At 36.6% G+C, this 24,452-nt stretch overlaps 1 protein-coding gene across 2 annotated transcripts in view; it reads right to left on the bottom strand.

Moving 5' to 3' along the window:
* Nucleotides 1-15,873: 15,873 nt before the first annotated feature.
* Nucleotides 15,874-24,452, bottom strand: part of COL11A1 (collagen type XI alpha 1 chain) — a 220,085-nt gene continuing 211,506 nt past the window's right edge. For both annotated transcript variants that reach the window (XM_033197012.1, XM_033197010.1), the window contains exons 64-67: nucleotides 22,585-22,697; nucleotides 21,087-21,155; nucleotides 19,086-19,319; nucleotides 15,874-17,577 (exon numbers count right to left, since the gene is read on the bottom strand). In XM_033197012.1, the coding sequence (XP_033052903.1) occupies nucleotides 17,431-17,577; nucleotides 19,086-19,319; nucleotides 21,087-21,155; nucleotides 22,585-22,697 (563 nt within the window). In that variant the 3' untranslated portion in view covers nucleotides 15,874-17,430. The remainder of the gene's footprint in view (nucleotides 17,578-19,085; nucleotides 19,320-21,086; nucleotides 21,156-22,584; nucleotides 22,698-24,452) is intronic.

Genomic DNA, 24,452 nt, shown 5'->3' with positions numbered 1-24,452 from the left:
ACCCTCCCTCGTTCAAGCTAATTGTGTTCTCCAAAGCTGGCAGGTTGGAACGGCTGAGTCTACTGAACTGCAAAGATGGCAGCAGTCCTACTTCCAGGAAAGTGGAACCGTCTCACGCAGATTTCAGACTGTTGCAGTTGGCTGGATGGAGTTTCAAGCCAGTGGGTCTTAACTTGTGATGTACAATAAAAGTGGGGTCTGCAGAATATCCGTGCTTGGCTCCCTGGATTCAGTCCCCTTCTTTGGGATATGTATGGACAGATTTCCTCCCATGCCAGAGAACCCAGGGACAGAGTATGTACAACTCCTGGGTCTCTGTGTGTGCCCGAGGGGCTGCATGCCAAGACTCTACCAGCTCTGTGTATTGGACCCAAAGCACCGGTGATGTGGGCTCATGAGGGGATCTCCTGATCTGTGGGTTGTAAAGATCCTTAGAAGAAGCATGGTTTCCAGAGTGGGGTCACACTATTACTCACCACTTCCCTTGGCTTGGGGTGGTGGTTCCTTGGGCTCTGTGCCACTCCTGGGTTGTTTGCCACCCCCTCTCCTTTTCTTTATTTTCCATGGGTCAAGTTGTTCGCCTAGTTATTTCCAATGCAAGAACATGGATATTTCCATTGAAAGGTGCTGAATTCACTCACCCCTTTTCATTTCTCTTTGTGAGTGCTGCAGACTGCAGCTGCTTCTAATCAGCCATCTTTGTTCCTATGTCTGGCCTGTCTTTGAAGTCTCAAAGGTGAGGAATTAGGTCTGTCTCATCCACCACTGGATATTCAAAACAAGAAGTAAAAGATCATCTCTTAGCTGCATCCATACACTTTTATACAGTCTTATGCCTATTTTACTTTTAATCTCATATACTTCATTAACATTTAGCACCTATTTGTCAATCACCATTTTGTAGTTGCACAGAGCAAAACAATCCACTTTACTCTCCAAATTTAATGATTGTTAGTCACCTTTTTCTTTCTTGCTGCATGTGTTTCCTCTCCTCATATTCCAAGAAATAAGAATAGGGGACATAACTGGTTCACTGGTTACTAGCTTAATTCTGAGTGATACACACTGAAAGCAAAATCTCCTGTTTTATCCATCTGGAATGTGAGATCCAAAACTTTTAAGTTCCTAGCAATTTAATAAAACTCTCTCTTTTCTAAGAATGTAGGATTATTGCTTAATACTAATACATCTTTTATCTACTCAAACAATATTTACTTGATACCTAGTTTTCTAGGCCTGGTGTAACAAAGTACCACAAACTGAGGCACTTATACAGCAGAAACTTGTGTACTTACACTTCTAGAGGATAGAAGTTGACAATTGAGATATTGACAGGCTTGGTTCCTTCTGAGAGCTGTGGGAGGAGGATCTGTTCCAGGCCTCTCTCCTGGTTTGTAAATGAATGTCTTCTTCCTGTGTCTCTTCACATAGTTTTCCCTCTGTGTGTATCTGCCTCTGTGTCCAAAGTTCCTTTTCATAAGGACTTCAGTCATAATGGATTAGGGCTCACAATTATTACTTTGTTTTAACTTTGTTATCTCTTTAAAGACCTTGTGTCCAAATAAAACACATATGAGATACTGGGACTAAGACTTGGATATATGAAATTTTGTAGGATACAACTCAACCCACAACATACCTATTATATACTTAGAAATGGTTTTTAAGCTGTGAAGGATGCACATTTGTACTCTTTCTGGGTAGACTAAACTAACTTCCATTAAAGAGCAGTATATGACACAAACAACTATGCAACCAAGGGCTGAAATTATGTAGACTTCATGTTTATGCTGTAGGAGTTCAAAAATAAAAATAGCAATATGCATTGGAGTAATCAGAAAACATTGGAGGCTTTAATAAACATAAAGGTTTAATAGAAATAAAGTTGAATAATAAAAATAGAATTTTGGTAAATATAAAAAATAAAATAAAAAAAGCATTTAAGTTAGAGGATATGGGTGAGAGCACAGAACCAAAATGGAAGGCATATTCATGTCAGAGTGAACAGATGCTCTGACTCAGGGAGGAGAAACACATTGAGGAGAAATAGAAAAGAAGATTAAAAAGAAATAAAGCTTAGACCAGAAAGAAGCAGTTTTTGGATATTAAATATGTAAAAATTCTTTGAGTATGAGATTGACAGAGATTATGATAGAATCCAGATATCAACACAATCTTTCACTCCTTCCTATATTCATGCATTTTGCAATGTAACTTTTCAGCTCCTCCCATTCAGAGGTAGAGACTATTATTTCTTTTTTTCTAGTGAACATGATGGCCTCTGACTTGCTTTTCCAATAGAAAGTCTCCTAATTAACAGTGAAGCAGTTTTGACCCTTTTCCTCAAATGAATGGCTATGTACATGTCTCATCTTTCTATGTCTTCCTTTCTCTCTTTACCCATCGTGATACCATTTGAAGAGATGTGGTCTAGCATGCTGACATGTGAAGGAAACCCACACAGTCAAGGTCATTCTTTATTGCCGGTCTCTACTTGGCCAACCAATTGCCAGCAAATACATGGACAAGCCAAAGCAAGATCAGTCTAGTCTAGTTCAGGTCAGAACAGCCTCCCATCCATCACAAAGACTTAATATTTAAACCACAAAGTTTTTCAATTGTTTGTTAGGCAGCATTATTGTGGTAGAAAAGAAAACAAACTGTAACATTTTGTTACAGTAGGTAGATAGTCAGGCATGAGAAGAGAGCAGGAGAGGGCTCCTCCCTCACCACCCCCCTCCATCCAACCAGTCACACACACACCAGGAATGTCAGTGGACCATTAGGTGATGGTCAGGCAGTTGTTAAACTGTCTCTCTAAAGTAATAATTAGTCGCAGCTGGTGCCAGGGAACGGCAGTCTCCCAATAGATAAGAAACACTTGAAACTGGCCGGGCACGGTGGCTCAAGCCTGTAATCCCAGCACTTTGGGAGGCCGAGATGGGCGGATCACGAGGTCAGGAGATCGAGACCATTCTGGCTAACACATTGAAACCCCGTCTACTAAAAAAAAAATACAAAAAACTATCTGGGCGAGGTGGCGGGCACCTGTAGTCCCAGCTACTCAGGAGGCTGAGGCAGGAGAATGGCGTAAGCCCGGGAGGCGGAGCTTGCAGTGAGCTGATATCCGGCCACTGCACTCCAGCCTGGGTGACAGAGCCAGACTCCGTCTCAAAAAAAAAAAAAAAAAAGAAAAAGAAACTGTTTATCAGCACCTTCCCAATAAGATCTCAGGAATTGGGCATGTTGACTCAAGCATGTGCACTAAGAGGCAAAAGGGTGAAGTTTAATTGGTCTATGACCTTCCTCTAGGAATGGTAACTGGTAAGGGAAGAATGCTTCAAGTGAGTATGTACACAACTCCAGTAAACAAATTGTGCACGTGGCCCCTCCCAAGTGCTAACAGGCCACTGTGTTTGTGGACAGCCCACCTCAAGGGAAGAATCAGGCGAAAAGGGACACAAGACCCCAGAAGCATACCAACATATAAAACCCTAAGTCAAAAGTCACCCACTTGTCCTTCTTCCAAGTGTACTTTACTTCCTTTCAGTCCTACTCTAAAGTTTGTAAATAAACTTTCACTCATCCTGTGAAAGATGCCTTGGTCTCTCCTTCTGCCTTCTGCCCCTCAGTCAAACTCTTTTTACTTAGGAGCCAAGAATTGAAGTTGCTGCAGGCCCATGTGGATTTGCTGCCAGTAACAATCTGAGTAATTAAAGGAATATAGATCTGACAGCAATAGTGGTGTGCATTGAAGTATTTGTGAGCCTATTTGGAAGTGAAAATGATGATTAAAATAAGGAAGAATATTTGGGAAATTGATTTAAGAATGAACTCAGACTAGAATACTAATAATTTACTTTTACAATGAAAGAGTCATAAAAGTATTATGAAGAGAAAAGTGAAAGACCTCGCAAATGAAAAAAAAAGGAGATAGGGAAAATTTAGAAATTATTTGGCTTTTTGTCAAGTATTATAGCTAACCTTTTGCAACTTTCTTTTAAATATTTCTAAAGTGATTTGTATGGTTCAAATAAGCATTTTTTTAACTCATTCCTTTTATCAGTTTGTTAGTCATTTGTGGTGATAAGAATGGGAAGTTTGAGAAACATTTCTACAAAATGTGTGGTCACTTTTGAAACTTTCAGAAAAAACGAAAAGGGTTTGCTTTGAATGATTGGTTAAAATGTGAATAACAAAGCACCTTAGATTTTTGATAAGAACTTGCATTTAGATTACTTTGGTCTTTCAGTTAGTAAGATTTTCTACTTGCTCCAGTTCCATGGCATATGAAGGACAAAGACAAATTGAACATTTTCCTGTCCTGCTCCTTGACTTTCTACTAGACTCATAGTGCTTCATTATACCTATCCTCTATTTTAAACTAAATCCTTCCCACAGTTATTTTACAGGATGTGCCATCTGAGCAGGGAAGGATCTTTAAAATGAGTGTAAGAGGCACACCCATATATATAAAAACTATGCAAATATGGATAAATATACCAAGTATAATTTTTGTTTTACTTTGTTATGGGTACCAAGAATAAGACAAAATTTTGAATATTTGAGTAAATTAATTGTCATAGGTATATGTTTGTTAAGAATAGAATAGACCAGGTTCAATGGCTCACGTCTGTAATCCTAGCACTTTGGGAGGCTGAGGCGGGTGGATATCAAGGTCAAGAGATCGAGGACCTCCTGGCTAACATGGTGAAACACCGTTGTATCTACTAAAAATACAAAAAAATAGCTGGGCTTGGTGATGCGTGCCTGTAGTCCCAGCTACTCTGGAGGCTGAGGCAAGAGAATCACTTGAACCTGGGAGATGAAGGTTGCAGTGAGCCAAGATCGCACCACTGCACTCCAGCCTGGGCAAGAAGAGTGAAACTCCATCAAAAAGAAAAAAGAAAAAAAAAAAAAAGAGTAGGAGAATAGTAATCTTAGGTCATTTTTAAAACAATTCTCATCAGTAATCAAGTAATTTTCTTTTAGGTCTATATTCATGTATATAATGCAGCTTTCACTAAATTTTCTTGGAAGAAAAATCTATTTTGCTCGCAAATAAGCAAAGCATCCATTAAAACAGAATACGTTAATTTTAGGTAGAAATTAGTGAGTAAAGAAGAAAATAGAAACTATGAATGCTGTCTACCTTTTCTTTGTTGGGTTCTTTAGCTGTGATTCTTCAAAGATCTGTACATCTGCATATCCATTTTCCTTTTGTTACACAAATGTGTTACTTAAAGACAAAGTAGAGACTTCAGTAATACTAATGCTTCTGATAACAAGGCATATAATTTTGATACAGATTTGTATTACTGTGGATGATTCTTGCTGGGAAGGCTTGCATAGTAACTGATGCAGTATATGATACTAACCTACCACTGAGCCTGCCTCCAGCTGCTCTATTTGAATGAAGTTAACTAGAATTAGCCTGAAGATCGTCTCTTTTTAGTTTTTTATTTAATGATTCATCTCTTCTTTTGTGTTACAAATGAGAATTTAATATGGAAATAACTAATTTCCATGGCAAGGCTAGGGTATTTGCGCAGCTTGTTTCCAGTGACTTCAAATGATTTAAAAAAAATACAAAAAGAAGCAACATTTGTCTTCAATATATGCAAAATTACTTATGAAACTCAATGTTTCCTAGACTTTTAGATTTTTTTGCACTTAAAAGTACATTATGAATAGCGTCTCATGCCATTAAATTTACTAAACCTGATTTTTTAACTTTATTATTCAAGCTACAAATGTACCTAATCTTTTTGTAAACCAATGTCGTAATAGCACACATTTCTATTCTTTTCATTTTTAACTGGTATTGGATAGACAATTGCAATGAACGTATTTTAGGTAAAATCTATCTACATATAATAGGGTCATACAATTCAACTAGCATCACAATGCCAAACTGCATTGTACTTAGACATAGGAGACCAGAGTGAACCAACTTGGACAGAGGCAGAATAGGAAGGAATGTCACTCAGGTGGCCTTACTCAACAATGTAATGTGTTTGACATCTATTCCTTTGGCCAGTGTTTTCTAGATTAAGTAACTGATCATTCTAATGAGTACAACTAATATCTTCTGAAATAAAATACAACACCATAAAATGGAATATTACATACCATGGTGAATCACAATCAATGTACTTGAAAATTTATTTCAATTTTGGGTGGAGTGCCTATAGATAAGAGAAAGAGAGTGAAGGAGTGGTTGCGAAACATATGTTTTACACATGGTAAAACAGAATAAGTGAAAGTCAGGGTGGTAGGTGATAGGAAGCCATTGAGGAATTTTATATTTGGGAGTGAATTGTGTATGGAGGTTAGATTTGGAAATAAGGAAAGTAAAAAAAAAAAAAAAATCACATAGCAAGGCTTTTAAAATTGTGTAGTGAACAATCATCACTACACAAACTTGGGCAGTGGTGTAACTGCCGAATGGATTCTTCTCACCTGCTGCCTGGATGGAGCTGATTTATCAAGACAGGGGAATGGCAATAAAGAAAGAGAGTTTAATACATGTAGAGCTGGCTAAAAGGGAGACCAGAGTTGTATTATTACTCAAATCAGCCTTCCCAAAAATTTGGAGGCTAGAGTTTTTCTAAGATAGTTTGGCAGGCAGAGGGCTAGGGTATGAGTCCTGCTGATTGGTTGAAAAATGAAATCGTAGTGGTGTAGAAATGGTCCTTGTGTGCTGAGTCCCTTCTGTGTGAGTGTCACAGAGAAGTCACCGGCCCTCTTGGGACCATCTGGTCATCAGAAATGCAAAAACGTGAAAACACATCTCAAAAGGTCAGTCTTAGTTTCTACAGTAGTGATGTTATTTACAGAAGGAATTAGAGAAGCTACAAATCTCTGAAGTGACCTCCAGCATAATGGCTAGTAATCATTTTATCATGCCTGTGTCTTGGGCAGATATCAGGCCCTTCTCACCCTCCTAATCTGGTGATCTTTAATTAGTTTTACAAAGGTGGTTTAGTTTTCGGGAGTGCTATTATTAAACTGTAGACTAATTTCCTTCCAAAGTTAGCTTGACTAATGCCCAAGAATGACCAAAGGCAGTTTGGAGGCTAGAGGCAAGATGGAGTTGACTAGGTCAAATTTCTTTCACTCTTATAATTTTCTCTTTTTTTTTTTTTTTTTTTTTTTTGAGACGGAGTCTCGCTCTGTCGCCCAGGCTGGAGTGCAGTGGCCAGATCTCAGCTCACTGCAAGCTCCGCCTCCTGGGTTTACGCCATTCTCTCGCCTCAGCCTCCCGAGTAGCTGGGACTACAGGCGCCCGCCATCTCGCCCGGCTAATTTTTTTGTATTTTTTTAGTAGAGACGGGGTTTCACCGTGTTAGCCAGGATGGTCTCGATCTCCTGACCTCGTGATCCGCCCGTCGGCCTCCCAAAGTGCTGGGATTACAGGCTTGAGCCACCGCGCCCGGCCCTATCACTCTTATAATTTTCTCATTGTTATTTTAGCAAAGGTGATTTCAGTGGTAATGAAGATAAAGTGGAAGGAACAGGTCTGAAATATATATAAGAATAATTGACAGAAATGGATGACTGATTTGAAAGAACAGCAAGCAACTGATAATTACTCCAAATGTCTTTGGCCCAGGCAAAAGAGTGGATGGTGGTGCCGTTAAGTGAGATAAGGAGCATAGGAAGGGGGAGCAGATTTTGACATGATAAATTGTCACCTCTGAAAATATGCATATTGGATTAGGTAAATATTTTATTATTTGTGATGTCAAAAACTTTTAAAAGAGTTCAGAAGATAATTTAAATTGCAGTAGATTAAAAAGCAAATCTTGTGTAAGAAAGTAGAGACTGGGTGCAGTGACTCATACCTATAATCCCAGTATTTTGGGAGGCCAAGGCAGGAGGATGGCTTGAGAACAGAAGTTCAAGATCAGTCATTGTCAACATGGCAAGACTCCCATCTCTATTAAAAAAAAAAAAAAAAAGTTAGTGGCTGTAATGCTCTGATCTTTTTCAAATCAGATAATTTTATTCCTATAAATTATTCATAATTATGCCCAAGGCTTACAGTCTATTTAGCCATTCCTTATGTGCCAATGTTTACTTAGGAAATTTTTAACATTAGCAGACAGAAATATATAACTAAATTTTAGCAATTAATTACTCTACAAATGTACCTCTTCTATGATTGATAAGGTACACAAACTTTTATTTATATGAGGCAAGCAACTGGCCCAAAACACTGTAAGTGTGTATTGTTTAAGTAATTGCAAGTTATTTTCATATGTAATTTCTACAATAGTAAATGAGATACAATAGACGATACAAAGCCAAGCAATAGAGTTATGCCAGATATCATTTATTTCACTCAGACTTGTTGGCTTTTCAGATTTTAGTAAGAGTAAGATTTCTATATTATTATAAGTTCTTAAAGGCTAGGCAACTATTTTAAGATGTGTCTGGTGAATGATCCTGGGATAAAAATGTAAATTTTTTAAAAAGTAATTTAAAAAAAATTTATTTATGGCCAGTCACAGTAGCTCATGCCTATAATCCCAGCAGTTTGGGAGGCCAAGGTGGATAGATCATCTGAAGTCGGGAGTTCTAGACCAGCGTGACCAACATAGAGAAACCCCGTCTCTACTAAAAATACAAAATTAGCCACGTGTGATGGCACATGCCTGTAATCCCAGCTTCTCAGGAGGCTGAGGCAGGAGAATCACTTGAACTTGGGAGGCGGAGGTTGCAGAGAGCCAAGATCACACCATTGCACTCCAGCCTGGGCAACAAGAGAGAAACTCCATCTCAAGCAAAACAAAACAAAAAAAAAAGATTTATACTTGTTTCTTCATTTTAAATAATCCATGTGTGGTTACCGTAATACAAATTTGCCTTATCACCCACTTAAATATCTTCAACAATCTCTTGGCACTTGGTCTTCATCATCTGACTCATCTCACAGATTCGTTCAACATAGATAGAATATCTAGTAGGTAGATTCTGAAAAATCTGCCAACATTGTCTTTCTTAACACGACTTCCATTGTGACTTTATCCTACTTAAGAACTAACATTCATTCTTCATTATATGTTGCATATCATCCAGACTCTTTTGTGTGATTGTAAGCCGTTATAACCCAACCCTAAATACAGACCTTGGCAATCCATCACCTGCTGTGTCCTTTCACTGACTGTTGTTTCATCAAAGTTCTTGTCCTTTTCATATGCTATCCTTGCTTATGCTTGTGGAATGCTTTCATGGATTTCCTATTTAAAGTGATCTTCTTTTTCTCCTCCACACACACTCATCTAGACCCTACAAATACTTGGAGACCTATCATCATCTTTACAATGTACACTTATAAACTGGCTGTTATTCCTTTTCCAGTTCTGTGAATCTCTGTATAGTCAGAAACTTGATAATAAGCTTTCCTTTTAGATGGGATGGATGCATCTCTCCCATTAGGCTGTTATTAAGGGTATAGTATAGACAACCTATGACATAATTATTTTATGAACTTCTTTTTAGTAGAAACCTGGATACATCACAATGCTAAATCATACAATTGATCATTGATTAATTGATGAATAAATTACTACCATATTTTCTGGCATTGACGTTCCATTATTTCATGATTCAAAACCCACTGAATGTATTTTTAGAAAATATTTACATGAAAATTGTGAGAGACTTTCAAGAATTTAATCCAAAATCTACAATGAAACCTCAATTTGCCCTAGTTACATTTTTTTTTACTTTTAGTTAAACAGATAATACTTTAAGGGTTGGTGTTATTATCATTTTTTTATTCTTATTTCTTTCACTAGTGTATTAGTCTATTTTCATACTGATATGAAGAAACATGAAAGACTGAGTAATTTATTTAAAAAAAAGTTTAATGGACTCACAGTTCCATATGACTGCAGAGGCATCACAATCATGGTGGAAAGCAAAGGAGGAGCAAAGGAACATCTTACATGATGGCAGACAAAAAAAATGTGTGCAGGGGAACTGTCTTTTATAAAACCATCAGATCTCATGAGACTTATTTACTATTACGAGAAGAGCAGGGGAAAAACCCACCCATATGGTTCAATACCTCTCACCAGTTTCCTCCCACAACATGTGAGGATTACGAGAACTACAATTTAAGATGAGATTTGGGTGGGGACATAGCCAAACAATATCATTCTGTCCTTTTCGCCTCCCAAATCTCATGTTTTCACATTTTAAAACCAATCATGTCCTCCCAACAGTCCTCCAACATCTTAGCTCATTTCAGCACTAACTCAAAAGTCCACAATCCAAAATCTCATGTGAGAATAGGCAAGTCTGTTCCACCTATGAGCCTGTAAAATCAAAAACAGGTGAGTTACTTCCTAGATTCAATGGGGCACAAGAATTGAGTAAATACACTCATTCCAAACGAGATTTGGGTTGCAACACAGCCATACCACATCATTCCACCACTGACCCCTCCCAAATCTCATGTCCTCTCATTTCAAAACCAATCATGCCTTCCCAACAGTCTCCCAAAACCTTAACTCGTTCAATATTAACCCAAAAGTCCACAGTCCAAAGTCTCATCTGAAAATAGGCAAGTCTCTTCTTGCCTATATCTGTAAAATCAAAAGCAAGTTAGTTACTTCCTAGATACAATGAGAGTACAGGCACTGGGTATATACAGCCATTCCAGCCAGGCCTGGGGTCTCACACACTTTGGGAGTCTGAGACAGGCAGATCACAAGGTTAGGAGTTTGAGACTAGAATGGCCAATAAGGTAAAACACCATCTTACTAAAAATACAAAAATTAGCCAGGTGTGGTATTGGGCACCTGTAGTTCCAGCTACTTGGGAGGCTGAGGCAGGAGAATCGCTTGAACCCAGGAGGTGGAGGTTGCAGTAAGTTGAGATTGTGCCACTGCACTCCAGCCTGAGCGACAGAGTGAGACACCATCTAAATAAATAAATAAATAAATAAAATAAAATAAATAGCAGATAAAGCCATTTCAATGGGAGAAATTGGCCAAAGGGACTATAGGTCCCATGCAAATCTGAAATCCAGCAGGGCAGTCAAATCTTAAAGATCTAAAATGATCTCCTTTGACTTCGTGTCTCACATCCAGATCACACTGATGCAAGAAGTGGGCTCCCTCGCATCAGTGTGACCTGGATGTGTCTTGGGAAGCTCCGACTCTGTGACTTTGTAGAGTATAGTCCCCCTCCTGACCTCTTTCATGGGCTGGCATTGAGTGTCTGCAGTTTTTCCAAGCACACAGTGCAAGCTGTCAGTGGATCTACCATTCTGGGGTTTGGAGGACAGTGGCCCTCTTCTCATAGCTCCACTAGGTGGTGCCCCAGTAGGGACTCTGTGTGGGGGACTCTGACCCCATGTTCCCCTTCTGCACTGCCCTAGCAAAGGCTCTCCGTAAAGGCCTCGCCCCTGCAGTGAACTTCTGCCTGGGCATCCAGGAGTTCCCATACATCTTCTGAAATCTAGGCAGACGTTCTCAAACCTCAATTCTTGACTTCTGTGCACTCGCAGGCTCAATACCACATAGAAGCTGTCAAGACTTGGGGCTTGTACCCTCTGAAGCCAAGGCCCAGTCTCTACATTGACCCTTTCAGCCACAGCTGGAGCAGCTGGCTCACAGAGCAGCTAAGAGAGCAGCTGGCTCACAGAGTCCCTAAGTTGCACACAGAATGGTGACCCTGGGCCTGACCCACAAAACCATTTTTCCTGCTTGGCCTCTGGGCTTGTGATGGGAGGGGCTGCAATGAAGATCTTTGACATGCCCTGGAGACATTTTCCCCATTATTTTGGGGATTAATATTCCTCTCCTTGTTACTTATGCAAATTTCTACAGCTGGAATTTCTCCTCAGTAAAAGGGATTTTATTTTCTATTACATTGTCAGGCTGCAAATTTCCTGAATTTTTATGCTATGCGTCCCTTATAAAACTGAATGCTTTTGGCCGGGCGTGGTGGCTCAAGCCTGTAATCCCAGCACTTTGGGAGGCCGAGACGGGCGGATCACGAGGTCAGGAGATCGAGACCATCCTGGCTAACACGGTGAAACCCCGTCTCTACTAAAAAATACAAGAAACTAGCCGGGTGAGATGGCGGGCGCCTGTAGTCCCAGCTACTCGGGAGGCTGAGAGGCAGGAGAATGGCGTAAACCCAGGAGGCGGAGCTTGCAGTGAGCTGAGATCCGGCCACTGCACTCCAGCCTGGGTGACAGAGCAAGACTCCGTCTCAAAAAAAAAAAAAAAAAAAAAAAAAGAAATTTCTTCTGCCAGATACACTAAATCATCTCTCTCAAGTTCAAAGTCTCACAAATCTCTAGGGCAGGGACAAAATGTCCTTTGCTAAAACATAACAAGAGTCACCTTTGGTTCAGTTCCCAACGAGCTCTTCATTTCCATCTGAGACCATATCAGCATTTTGGTCAAAGCCATTCAACAAGTCTCTAGGAAGTTTCAAATTTTCCCACAATTTTCTGTCTTCTTCTGAGCCCTCCAAACTCTTCCAACCTCTGCCTGTTACCTAGTTCCAAAGCTGCTTCCACATTTTCAGGTATCATTTGAGCAGTGCCCACTTCCTGGTACCAAGGTACTGTATTAGTCTGTTTTCATCATACTGATAGAGACCTAAGTAATGTACCGAAGAAAGAGGTTTAATTGGACTTACTGTTTTACGTGGCTGGGGAAGCCTCACAATCATGGTGAAAGGCAAGGAGGAACAAGTAACATCTTACATGGATGGTGGCAGGCAAAAATGAGAGAGCTTGTTCAGGGGAACGCCTCTTTTTAAAACCATCAGTTCTTGTGAGACTTATTCACTATCACAAGAACAGCATTTGAATGACTTGCTGCCATGATTCAATTGCCTCCCATAGAGTTCCCACACAACAAGTGGGAATTCAAGATGAGATTTGGATGGGGACACAGCCAAACCGTATCCCCGTGGTTTTGTTTAGCTCATACCTATGGTATTATAGACAGAACTACCATTATAATGTTATTGTAAAATAAGTCACAGTTACTATAGCATGAAGCATTTCTGAAATTATTTCAAGTTGTGGTTTTAGGACAGAGTTAACAGTGAATTTGTAAATTTTTTTTTTCTATTTTTTTTTTTTACCCTGAACCATCTCCTTCTAAATATTGACAGATGGATTTATTAGATGAATAGGGAATGAGGATTCTGCATGGGTTGCTATGTACAGCTTACTGAACTTGGAATGGTTTAAGCAGGATATTTTTCTTTAAAAGATTTTCTGTAAGTAATTCTGCAATCTATGGATCTCTTGGCTGCAGCTGTACTGAGCAATGGTTAATCATACAGCCAGTACAGGGATATGAAACTAGCAAAGTACCAAAGTTGAGAAACCCCCAAGACCTATTAAAATCATCCTCTGGCAAGTGAAACACATTTTGGTAGACATAGAAAAAGAAGATTTGATAAGCTATGTCTCATGAATTCAGACTTACTGGATATTAAAATGTTTTAGGCTGCTGCTCGTTTTTTGGTATCTTTTGCAAATCATTTGTAAAGTTTGTATATAAGTCTCTTTGATGATTTGGTCCTCTGTGATCACGCAATTTATATAATATTTACTTTGCTAAAATGAAATCTTTATAAAAGTTCTATGATATTTGGTAGCACAGGTGTTACTAGCTACATTTTAGAAAGGGATTTATACTGTGGTGATAATAGTGGCAGAAAGAAATCTAGAGCAGCAGCAATTTCTTTATAGCTGATATATGCCCAATATTGTTAGGTAACTCATATGTTTTGCAGCTATCCAGCATAACACCATCTATTTAACATGAAATTCATAAAGTTTAAGCTCCAGGACACTTCTTTTGCATGGGCTCCATTTAAGACCCTGGGAGGTCTCCTAGAAATATGTGTACATGGTCATATTGTTGGTAAAATTTGCCAAAGATTGACCATGATTAGTTAAGAACGTTGTTTTACCACTACAACTACTCTTTGTCATTTCACCTTTTGTTAGGTAGAGTGGAAGGGGCCAGCGATGAGAAAATTCAAATATAGATTCATTTATTTGGGGTTTGTATACTATATTTACATGATGGGGTATAACTATACAACCTGTCATTATTTTTGTATATTAATGCTGGCAATCCTAGTGTAAACGACTTTCTGGAATAACCCTGTCATCCACTGATATAGTTGGGATATGTGTGCACACTCAAATCTTATGTTGAATTGTAATCTGCAATGTTGGAGCTGGGGCCTGGTGTGGTGTAATTAGACCTGGGGGTGGATCCTTCATGAAGAGTTTAAGGGCATCTTCTTGGTGATGTTTTTGTGACAGTGAGTTCTCATGAGATATGGTTATGTAAAAGTGTATAGCACCTCCCCCACCACTGTCTTTATACACCTCTTCCAGCCATGTGAGATGCCTCACTTTCACGTTGCCTTCCGCCATGATTGGAAGCTTCCTGAGGCTTTCCCAGAAGTAGAAACTGCTATTCTCCTGTACAGCCCGCAGAATCATGAGCCAATTAAACCTATTTTCTTTATAAATTACTCAGTTTCAGGTGTTTCTTTATAGCAGTGGCGGAATGAACTAATTATATGTTATGATGACCACAAAGAGGACTGAGTTTGTACCTTGGCATACGTGTGTTTTATGGTGCCCAGAATATAAAATCTATAGGCAGTGGAGGAGAAACAAGATTTGAAATATACAGAATCAGAAGCTAGTCTGTGGAAATTTCTCACAAATTTTGTAGTGCATATGAAATATATGTAACAGATTTTGCTAAATTTTTAAATAATCTAAAAATTTTATAATACTTACCAATAACGACATGACACAGAAATATTTCTAAGGTATCAATAAGAAACATTTTTTCACCTTGCAGATTAGACTATCTTACTCTACAGGAAGTTAAATTATGAAATCTCTTATAAAGAGGCACTTGATTGCAGCCAAAAATATAATATAAAAAATCACAGAAGTGTTTCAGAAAGATAGAAACACTGTTTTCCCAGATTTCCTGGTATTTTTATGTGTCAACTTTTTAATAAAATTAATAATTTGTTGTAATATCTTTATTCATTACAGTCACTTCTGTACTTTGTGTTTGTAGTTTTATTTCTTAAAGAAAGTTAGATCAAATTTCCTGTGCACTAAGTCCATGATTTACCCTTCCTTCAAGGTCTATACTATTTTTTGTACTTTTCATATGAATAACTTATACCTGCTGGGACTAGTATTAAAATGTCATCTAATAGTTTTCTTCTATTCTGATGAGCTTTCTTTTGTCTAGACTAAATTACTCATAAGGGAGAGAAAAAAGTCTGTTGTCCTGCAGAAGACTATATCCATATATGGGAAGAATATAAAAGCAAAGCCATTCAATTATCTATTCATTCTGTTGAGTGCCAAATTAAAGTTTTTTTGTTTTAAATGGATAACACTGCATCCCGGAGGCAGGCTAATATGCAAAATATTTTGTTATTGCTATACTTTCATTAAAGTAAATTTTCCAATGTATACAATCCTTCTATTCCATGATACAAAAATTGTATGTATGTTTTAGACAATTAAAAAGTTCTGAATGTATTACTACTTTTGAAACCAAAACACTTTTGACACTTTGTAAAATACTTAATTACAAAAATATCTCTTTGAAATTTTAAGTATAATCTACTTTTATTTTATAAATTTAGTATTACCATGTTCCTTTTACTATTTTATGCATGTGGGAGATTTAGACAACTTATCTCTGAATGGTAATATGTTTGTTCAGAAGTGTAAAACTATTCTAATCTGGATGGTCAAGAAAGAATCAAAAGCTTTATCTGCAATTGAGAATAATTTGGAAGCTATTTAAGAAAGAAAATGACCAATCCAGGTAGCCAAGACTTGAGTTTATTTATTGGATTCATATCTCCCTTCTTGAAAGGACATTTACAAACTCGATTTCAAAAATAAAAGAAATTCTTTATGACAAATTTCACGTTTTAATTTCAATATTACAGGTATGTTCTTTTGTGATAAATTATCAGTTGAAACTGTTCCAGTGAAATCTGGTATCAATTAATTTAACATTTTATATAAGAAATAATAAAACATTTATTTTCAAGTCTTACATATATTACTTAAAATAGATACAAAATTCAGTTTTTAATTTTTAAATTGTATTGCTATTTCAAGCTACCTTAAAGTAAATACCTTAGTGGGAAAAAAAAGTTTAGATTTTCCTGAATAAGTATGACTTAAAACAAATACTCTTAATAACAGTCCACCATATGTTATTTACTTAGCAATTAGGTAGGTCAAATGATTTATAAAATTATCTTGAAAGGAAAAGAGTAATATTTGTCGGGCAAGTAAAATAATTTTTGAGACTGTTATAATATGCAACTTAGAATCAAATTCAAGAACTTGATTGATAAGAAAATCTAACATTGCACAAATTCATAAATAATTGCTTAATTTCCATCTTTAATATTAACCTGCATTATTGAAGCACACTGAAAACAATGAGATGAGATAAGGTAGAAAAAATTATACATATGATTGTTTGCTTGACGGAAGCATTGATTTGTTAATATACTTTCTTACACACATTTCCCTGTCCAAAAGTATAAACTTGCTTGTTTTCCATATATACAAGTATCCTGTGAAATCCTGGATTCTGAGAAGAAAAAGTTTGAGGTATAGCCTTGAATAAAGCATCAAAATGCATACTATTTTTGGCTGAAATTCAGCAAAATGACTGTCGGCAGAGAAGAGTTGATTGGAGTGTGCTTCCAAAAGTCTTCCAGATTTTTGCCCTCTGAGAATTTCGTTGGCGACATCAAATAATTGAACTCTTCAACATCAATATATACAAAGGCATTTTATTATTAACCAAAGAAAGGGACTTAGAGTCATCAGAAATTACAACTTTATTTTTTCATAATACATATATTTATTGCCATCAGAGTTCTGCAATTCTCATAAAATTAGAGTCAGATGGAATTCCGGGACATGTGCAAGTTTTGGAAATGGACATAGATAACAGTATAGAACTGTACACAAAATAATTACAATTTATTAAACACACTGTTTTAGCACATCCTGGCTGGATGAGAATGAGCACCATATTTTTTATGAATATATATATTTCTCTTTTTGTTTTCTACAGCACCAAAGAAATTCAAATAGGAAAAGGAGAGATGAGAATTGGGAATCAAGAATCAGCCCTATTTCCATCTTAGCCACACTAACTTATATCTTTATGATTTTCAAAGCTTTTGTCATGTAATTCTGCCCCCACAAGGGCATCAGTATTTCCTAAATGGTACCTGCATATATAGCAAGTTGTTTTCTATACCATCCTTATTCAAAACTTGCATGTGGCACAGAATGGGTTGGTGGCACCAAGGTATATTTTCTGTTGATTTCATATGTTCTTTGTCCTAATCTTAGCCAAGAAAACAAACGGGACCAACTTCAAATCCGAACTTCTGATTCTGATCACCAAAGTCATTGATCATGACATCAACAATAGGAACTTGATCAATTTTTGGTGTATTGATTTCAATGACAGTCTTTTCATAGCCTTTTCTGGACTGTAAAATAAAGCAGAAATAAAAAGTTACACAATCATTTAATATTTTTAAGTGCATCTTAATTTTTCTTAGGTTTCTAGTGGAGGTAAGAAGCTGAGAGAGAAGAAAAGAGAAAAACAAATTTTCTATTATCTATGTAATAATTCTTATTACTGAAATAGTTCAAATAGTTCTAAATTTTGAACATTGATTACTACATTTAATATTTAGCTGTAATTACTTAACTATGATAGAGCTATATATTTCATAGTTAAAAGAATCTTGAGTTAATAAATACAATTTAATATGAAAATTGATGCTGGTATTGAATCCTCACATATATATATAAATTTTTTTTTTTTTCTTTTTTTTGGAGATGGAGTCTTGCTCTGTTGCTCAGGCTAGAGTGGAGTGGTGCAATCTCAGCTCACTGCAACCTCTGACTCCCAGGTTTGAGCCATTCTCCTGCCTCAGTCTCCCAAGTAGCTGGGTCCACAGGCATGTGCCACCATGCCTGGCTAATTTTTGTACTTTTAGTAGATGGGGTTTCACTATGTTGGCCAGGCTGGTCTTGAACTCCTGACCTCAGGTGATCTGCCCACCGTGGCCTCCCAAAGTTCTGGGATTACAGGGGTAAGCCACAATACCCAGCCCCTCTTGTATAAATAATACATCTTTACCATTATAGTTAAGACATACATGGTCAAATTCTGTTACAGAAAACTCTGAGTACAGGTTCAGAACTATAATGCAGAAGATCAAAAGTCAATAAATTTCCTCTGCTATATGTTAATTTTATGAATATTTAACAATAAACTATATTGGAAAAGCTTTTCCCAACTCTTTCTCCATTCATTTGCTTTATTCTCTCTTCTTTATTCTACTTGCACTACACTCATTTTGATGAAAACATGAACTTATTTATTTATAATTGTGACTTCTCTTTAGTCATCAACACTCGGCTAAAGTAATGAGCTTCTTAGGGCACCTATTTATTATTTTCTTATATAAAATCTTATGTATGTGAAAAAGGTGTTTCTATAAGATAGAGATAACAACAATGATAGTGGATCTCAAACTGATATAGTACAAATTAACAAGTTTCTTATAAACAAAATATAGGGCTAAAAATTATTGATATTATAAATGGTGTAATGGTGATTCCTTTATCTGTCATTTTAAAATCACCAATAAGGAGGCAAATTACATAAGGTTTTTTATTTTCTTTTTCATTTTAGGAATAACTGGCTGTGATATGATTCAAATGTCAGGATTAATAAAATAACATAATCCAAGATTACCTTCTGTTACGCCTTTAAAAATGTTTCAGAGTGTCTATGTGTGTAACTGTGTGTGTGTTAAGGTTACTGGTTTCTCACATACCATAGTTTAACATGTCAGGATTAAGCATCAAATGTTAATAACAACTGACATCCATTTCATGAGAAAAATCTGGCTTAGGACCGATTGAAATGGTGACATGTTGCCTCTCATCTCTGTGAAGGCAGACAAGCAGAACTTATACTCACCGCACAGCCATCATACAGTGCTTTGATGAAAGGATTATTGTCATAGGACATCTCCTCATCATTTGATCCCAGGAACCGAAGGGCTTTGTCATAACTTCCTGATGACACATCATACCAGGCTGCTGACTGATGACAGTGGTAGGTGAAATTTTGCCGAGCAGAGGCAGTCAGAAGTTTCAGGAATGTCATTTGCACCATATTGATGGAATTTCCTTCAACATCTAAATATGAAAGCTAGGAATAAAGGAATAAAAAGGCACCTAATGACTCTTTTCCTCCTTTATGCTACAAAGAATAAAATCACCGTGGACAGTGAACTGTGATGCCAGAAGCATGTAGATGAATCAAAAGTCCCATGTTAACCTAATTGAAAAAAGTGCATTGAGGGTCAAGACCCAGAGACAGGATTTTATGTACTGTATCCCACCTAAGTTACTATAGCCGCTGCTTACCTTTGAAACAATCATTTTATCTCTATGTCTTAGTTTCCTAAACAGTCAACTCTATAAAAAATGCATTAGTTTCCAAGAAATGTTTCAGTATATTTGTGTATCTTTTTGGAAAACAAATTGGTAAAATAATGAAACAATGAAAACCAAGGAATCTCAGAGTAAGGCAAAGATTAGCTGTTTTTATGGTGTTTGATTTTGACTATTCCTTTCAAACATTTCAAAATGTATCAGCTTTATCCAAATCTGTAAACATGTTCCTGCACTTTTCATTTTTGGGGCAATAGTTCTCAAAGGTTATTAATATTTTCAGAAATGCCTGTTTGTCTATTTTTAGGTGATGTTTATACTCAACATTGTATTGCTAGCACCAAGCATAATGTGCAAGACAAGTTAATACTTGTTGAGTCAATACTTATTCTGTAATTATAGCAGTAAAATAGTCTTAGTTGTAAATTATTAACAACTGTCTCAGTCATCTTTATAAATTGTCTTAGTTTTGGTAATTAAAATATCTGAGTTCAGCTGAAATATATGCACTTAAATTTGAAAAAAAAAGTTAAGATGTTCACCTAGATTATAAATTAGGTTAATGTAAAGGCAGTTATCTGTTACTTTCTTCCTTAAAACAGATTTTACTTAGTTCTTACTGAATAGCAGATCAGATGATGAGTATTTTTGTGGGGTTGAAGAAAAAATATCTACTGGGAAAATTTAATCCATACAGATAGAGTTCTATCTGTATATATTTTTAAACTTATACAAAGATAATAATGTAATATGGATGTTTAATATAAAACTGGAAGACTATAATAGATAATTATAACTCCAGTGGAGAGCGTCAATGAAAGTGGTTAACATGCATGAGTTTGTATAGAAATAATAACTATATAGTCATAAATGGAAAATAATAGCTTTTCAAAGAACATTAAACAACTGAATAATTATCTACATAATTGGAAAACACTTTAAATTCAATAAATTCTAAATAAAATACTTTAAACACATGTATATGTTTAAACACCTTTTAAATACGAATTTAACTTTGACATCTAATCTTAAAATATCTTTAGAAAATTATTGAAATGAACTGATAATTGTATGGAAGTCTTTAAATTTGTGCCAGAACAATCAGAAAAAGTTGCACATTCCAACTTACTGAAATGAAGAACAAAGAAGGAATTAGGTTTCAAGTAGATAGAAAATGAAATAATAGGAAGATATTAAGTAGATACTATATTCTTTATACCTGACATTTCTAACATAATCAATTTTTATGATGTCTATCTCAGGTACTTAATAAATTGTCTGCATGATTTGATCCTTGTTTTCAGTAAATTTAGCATATTTCCATTTACTTTTATACAAAAATGTTAGGTTGCTTTAAGATACCACAGTGCTCTAAGAGATATTAAGTGGAACAAACTAGAGACCACAGCGAATCCTCCTTTAGCACAATTTAGACTTTCACTGTTAAGGTCCAGAAATACATAATTAGAGCTTCACTTCTTAAGTTTGTGAAAAACCATTTCATGTTGAGGTAATAACATACCAGTTTTCCCCTCTTAAATTCACTAAACCAACTTCCTGGTTTCTCCTTTGGCCATGATGAAATTCTTACCTGTTGTAAAGGAATAGAAAAGTTAGTAAGTAGGTGAAAATTTACAATATAAACAGTATTTTTATATACATATAATTCATTTTTAGTAAGACTGAGAAAATAAGGAGTTCTTAAAATCATTTTAAAATGATACAAATTAGATTATACAAAATGAGATAAAGAGAAAAATTTGAGATAGATCCTGTAAATTCTATGCAGTGAAGATTGAGCCTTTTTGTTCTCTTCATTGGCTCTAAAGGAAAAAGGGAAAGACCACCTGGTAAAGGCATACTAAGGGTTGCAGGGGACATTGGTGGAACACTCAGAAACCCTTTGCAAAGGAAATCCTCAAACTGTCAGTCAGCGTCATCAAGCAAGGCAGGTACCATCTTCACTCCATAGCCAAGGAACATGTTTGAAAGTATTTAGACAGTAGCTAAGGAGAGATGCTATGTGAAAGGCATTGATCGGAAACAACCCAAATCATTCCCTGCTGGTTAGAATATTTAGAATCTTTTATAGATCTGCATTTATTATTCTGCTTTGTGAAGAACAGCAAAGGTATATAAGTCCTCACAACAGGGAACTTGAGTTATCTGTATAAGAAACGGCATTTTCTGTTTTTCCACATTTCTCTGGAGGCTAGAGTAGCTTCACTGTGCTTCATCACATGCCAAGTAGGGTTGGGAGATGGAAGTTGTTTTTTCTCCTGCCCTTACTACCCACTCTTTACTCAGAAGCTTAATTTTTCTCCCAAAACCATTAGTCACACATAAAGCTACTTGTTTTGCCTTAAGGAGTTTCTATGCCTCTATTGTCCACACCATTTACTAGGAAGAATGAGATTTATTACATGAATACCAATAAAGACAAAATGTCCCACTGATAAAATGTTTGGAGAATATTTTATGCTTGTGAATAAACTTTCTTTACATTAATGATTTGCACTTAGCTTTGAAGATAGAATTCAGTATACTGGTAATACTCTTAGGTAAAAATTAAATAATTTGTTTAAAGGAGCTAAATATTTTTAAAAATGTAAGTACAGAAAAGACTCTTGTATATAAAAGATTAATTCTTTATAAAATTAGATATTTTGGGTGTAATATGCAGCTGTGAGGTCTATGATGTGGTAATTGGGCAGAAGAACACTATACAGGCACTAAAATTTGAGATTCAGCTGTGCTGTGTCATGGAAAGCCATAGAATTTTAGAGAGCAAGCAGGTGCAGAAAGAATACATCTGGGTAAAAAATAAAGAGGAGAAGTATTTGTTAACTCTGTGCATCAATTTGGTGCTTATTCATGTTTATGCAAATGAAGTGCTCTAATTATTCTGTAAGAAAAGCAGATAAATGAAAATATGACAGTATAATTTTCCTGTTTAGTTCAATATTGCAAAACATGGCAGGAACTGTCAACATTCACCACCAAAACAGACTCGTACTTACTCCCTCAGATTTTTTGTCTGGATAAATGCAAGTCTCACCACCAGATGTGAAATTACAGTAAACTTTGAAGGAATCTCCTGAGCAACCTTGGTTAGGATCAATCCAATATTCACCTAGAAGGTAGCAAAAAATATGTCATATAAAAATACATTGACATCATTGTTGAATGCATTAGATATCAAATTTTGTTAGAAAGAGAAATAGGAAAAATACATGTTAATAGATCTTTTCCGTTTTAAGCTTTTGGGCATATTGGAGTATGCTTTTTAATAGACAGTGATACTTTCTCTTGTCTGCCTCAAAGCTTTGCAGATGCCCCATATATTCTACCTGGAATACCTTTTAAAAATTCTTATCATGCCTATCACTTTTTGGTTTCAGCTTAAATATCATCTTCTCAAATATTAACATTTCATTTATCCCTGTGTAATAAATTGCATGCATATTGAAATAAGACATACTCGACTCCAAATCTCATAAGCATTATTTACTACTTAAGTAATCTGAGTAGTATAATCAATATATTTTCTTCCTAGTTTATTCATTCGTAACAATGGAGGGGATATCGGATCTACTTAGCCTCAGGGATCATACCTTTGCCTTATTTTATATATAAAAAAAACTTCTTGCAATAAATGTACTCTCTCTTTGAAGGGGGTCCTAAGAAGGACTACTTTATATATTTTAATGCAGCCTGCTATTAATGTTATTGCGGAAATGTTGCAGAACACATTTTATTATGTGAATAATCATCACCATTCATGTGGTGTTATGTGAGTAAGCATTGAAAATAGTGGGAGTAGCAAAATTATTCTTTAGATAACTGACAATATGGTTTTAGTTAACAAGAGTTACTAGGAGTCAAAAGTGATATACACGTAAACATTACTTTGCTTCCTTCTGTTGGTGCTCAGAAAATGATACCCCAAAGTGAAAGCCTGTGAAGCAGTTTTTCTCTGACCTCTGCCCTCCTGTCTCTCATCCCTCATTCTCCCCTGAGGCAAGTCATAGAAATTAGAATCCCTCCTCCCCAAAGTGGGTCATAGAAAGCCAGCTATAAAACCTAAACACATTACTGTTAATTTTTCTGCAAAGCCAGCTATAAAACCTAAACACATTACTCTAACTGTTACAGTAGGTAGTCAGTCAGACATAAACAGGGAAGGAGAGTCCCATCAACCTCACCAGGAATGTCAGGCGATCATCAGATGAAGGTCAGGCAGTTGTTAAACTGTCTCGCTAAAATAATAATTGGTTGCAGCTGGTGCCAGGGAATGGCCGTCTCCCTTTCCCTCATATAAAACACCTGAAACTGGTGACCAGCAGCTTCTTTATATGATCTCAGGAGGTAGGCTAGTGGGCTCAGCATGTGCACTAAGATGCAAATGGTTGGAATTTGACTGGTAGATAACTTTCCTCTGGGAACACTCAACCGGTAAGGGAAAAATGCCTCAAGTGAGCATACGCACAACTCCAGTGAACACAATGTGTGTGTGACCCCTCCAAAGTGCTGACAGCCCACTGCACTTGCAGACAGCCCACCCCGAGGGAAAATCAGGGGAGAAGAGATGCAAACCTCAGAAACATGCCAATATAGAAAACCCCAAGTCAAAGGTCAAACCACTCACTTGAATCCCTCAAGACGACCGCTTGACCCTCTTCCAAGTGCACTTTCTTTCATTCCTGTTCTAAAACTTTTTAATAAACTTTCACTCCTACAACCCTTAGTATGGCATATGGATTTGCCACTGCTAACATAACCTTTACCCACCTTTCTGTGTAACAGTTGGCCATAAAGAAATTAAAACCTTTATTCCAGAGGGGTTCTACCCTGTACTTGGGAGGATGGAATGCTGCAATACAGAGGC

Source organism: Trachypithecus francoisi, unplaced genomic scaffold (genome assembly GCF_009764315.1).
Source record: "Trachypithecus francoisi isolate TF-2019V2 unplaced genomic scaffold, Tfra_2.0 Lachesis_group5, whole genome shotgun sequence".
Taxonomy (NCBI): Eukaryota; Metazoa; Chordata; class Mammalia; order Primates; family Cercopithecidae; genus Trachypithecus; species Trachypithecus francoisi.
The sequence above is the reverse complement of the archived record's forward strand: the minus strand, read 5'-3'. Positions and strand labels throughout refer to the sequence as shown.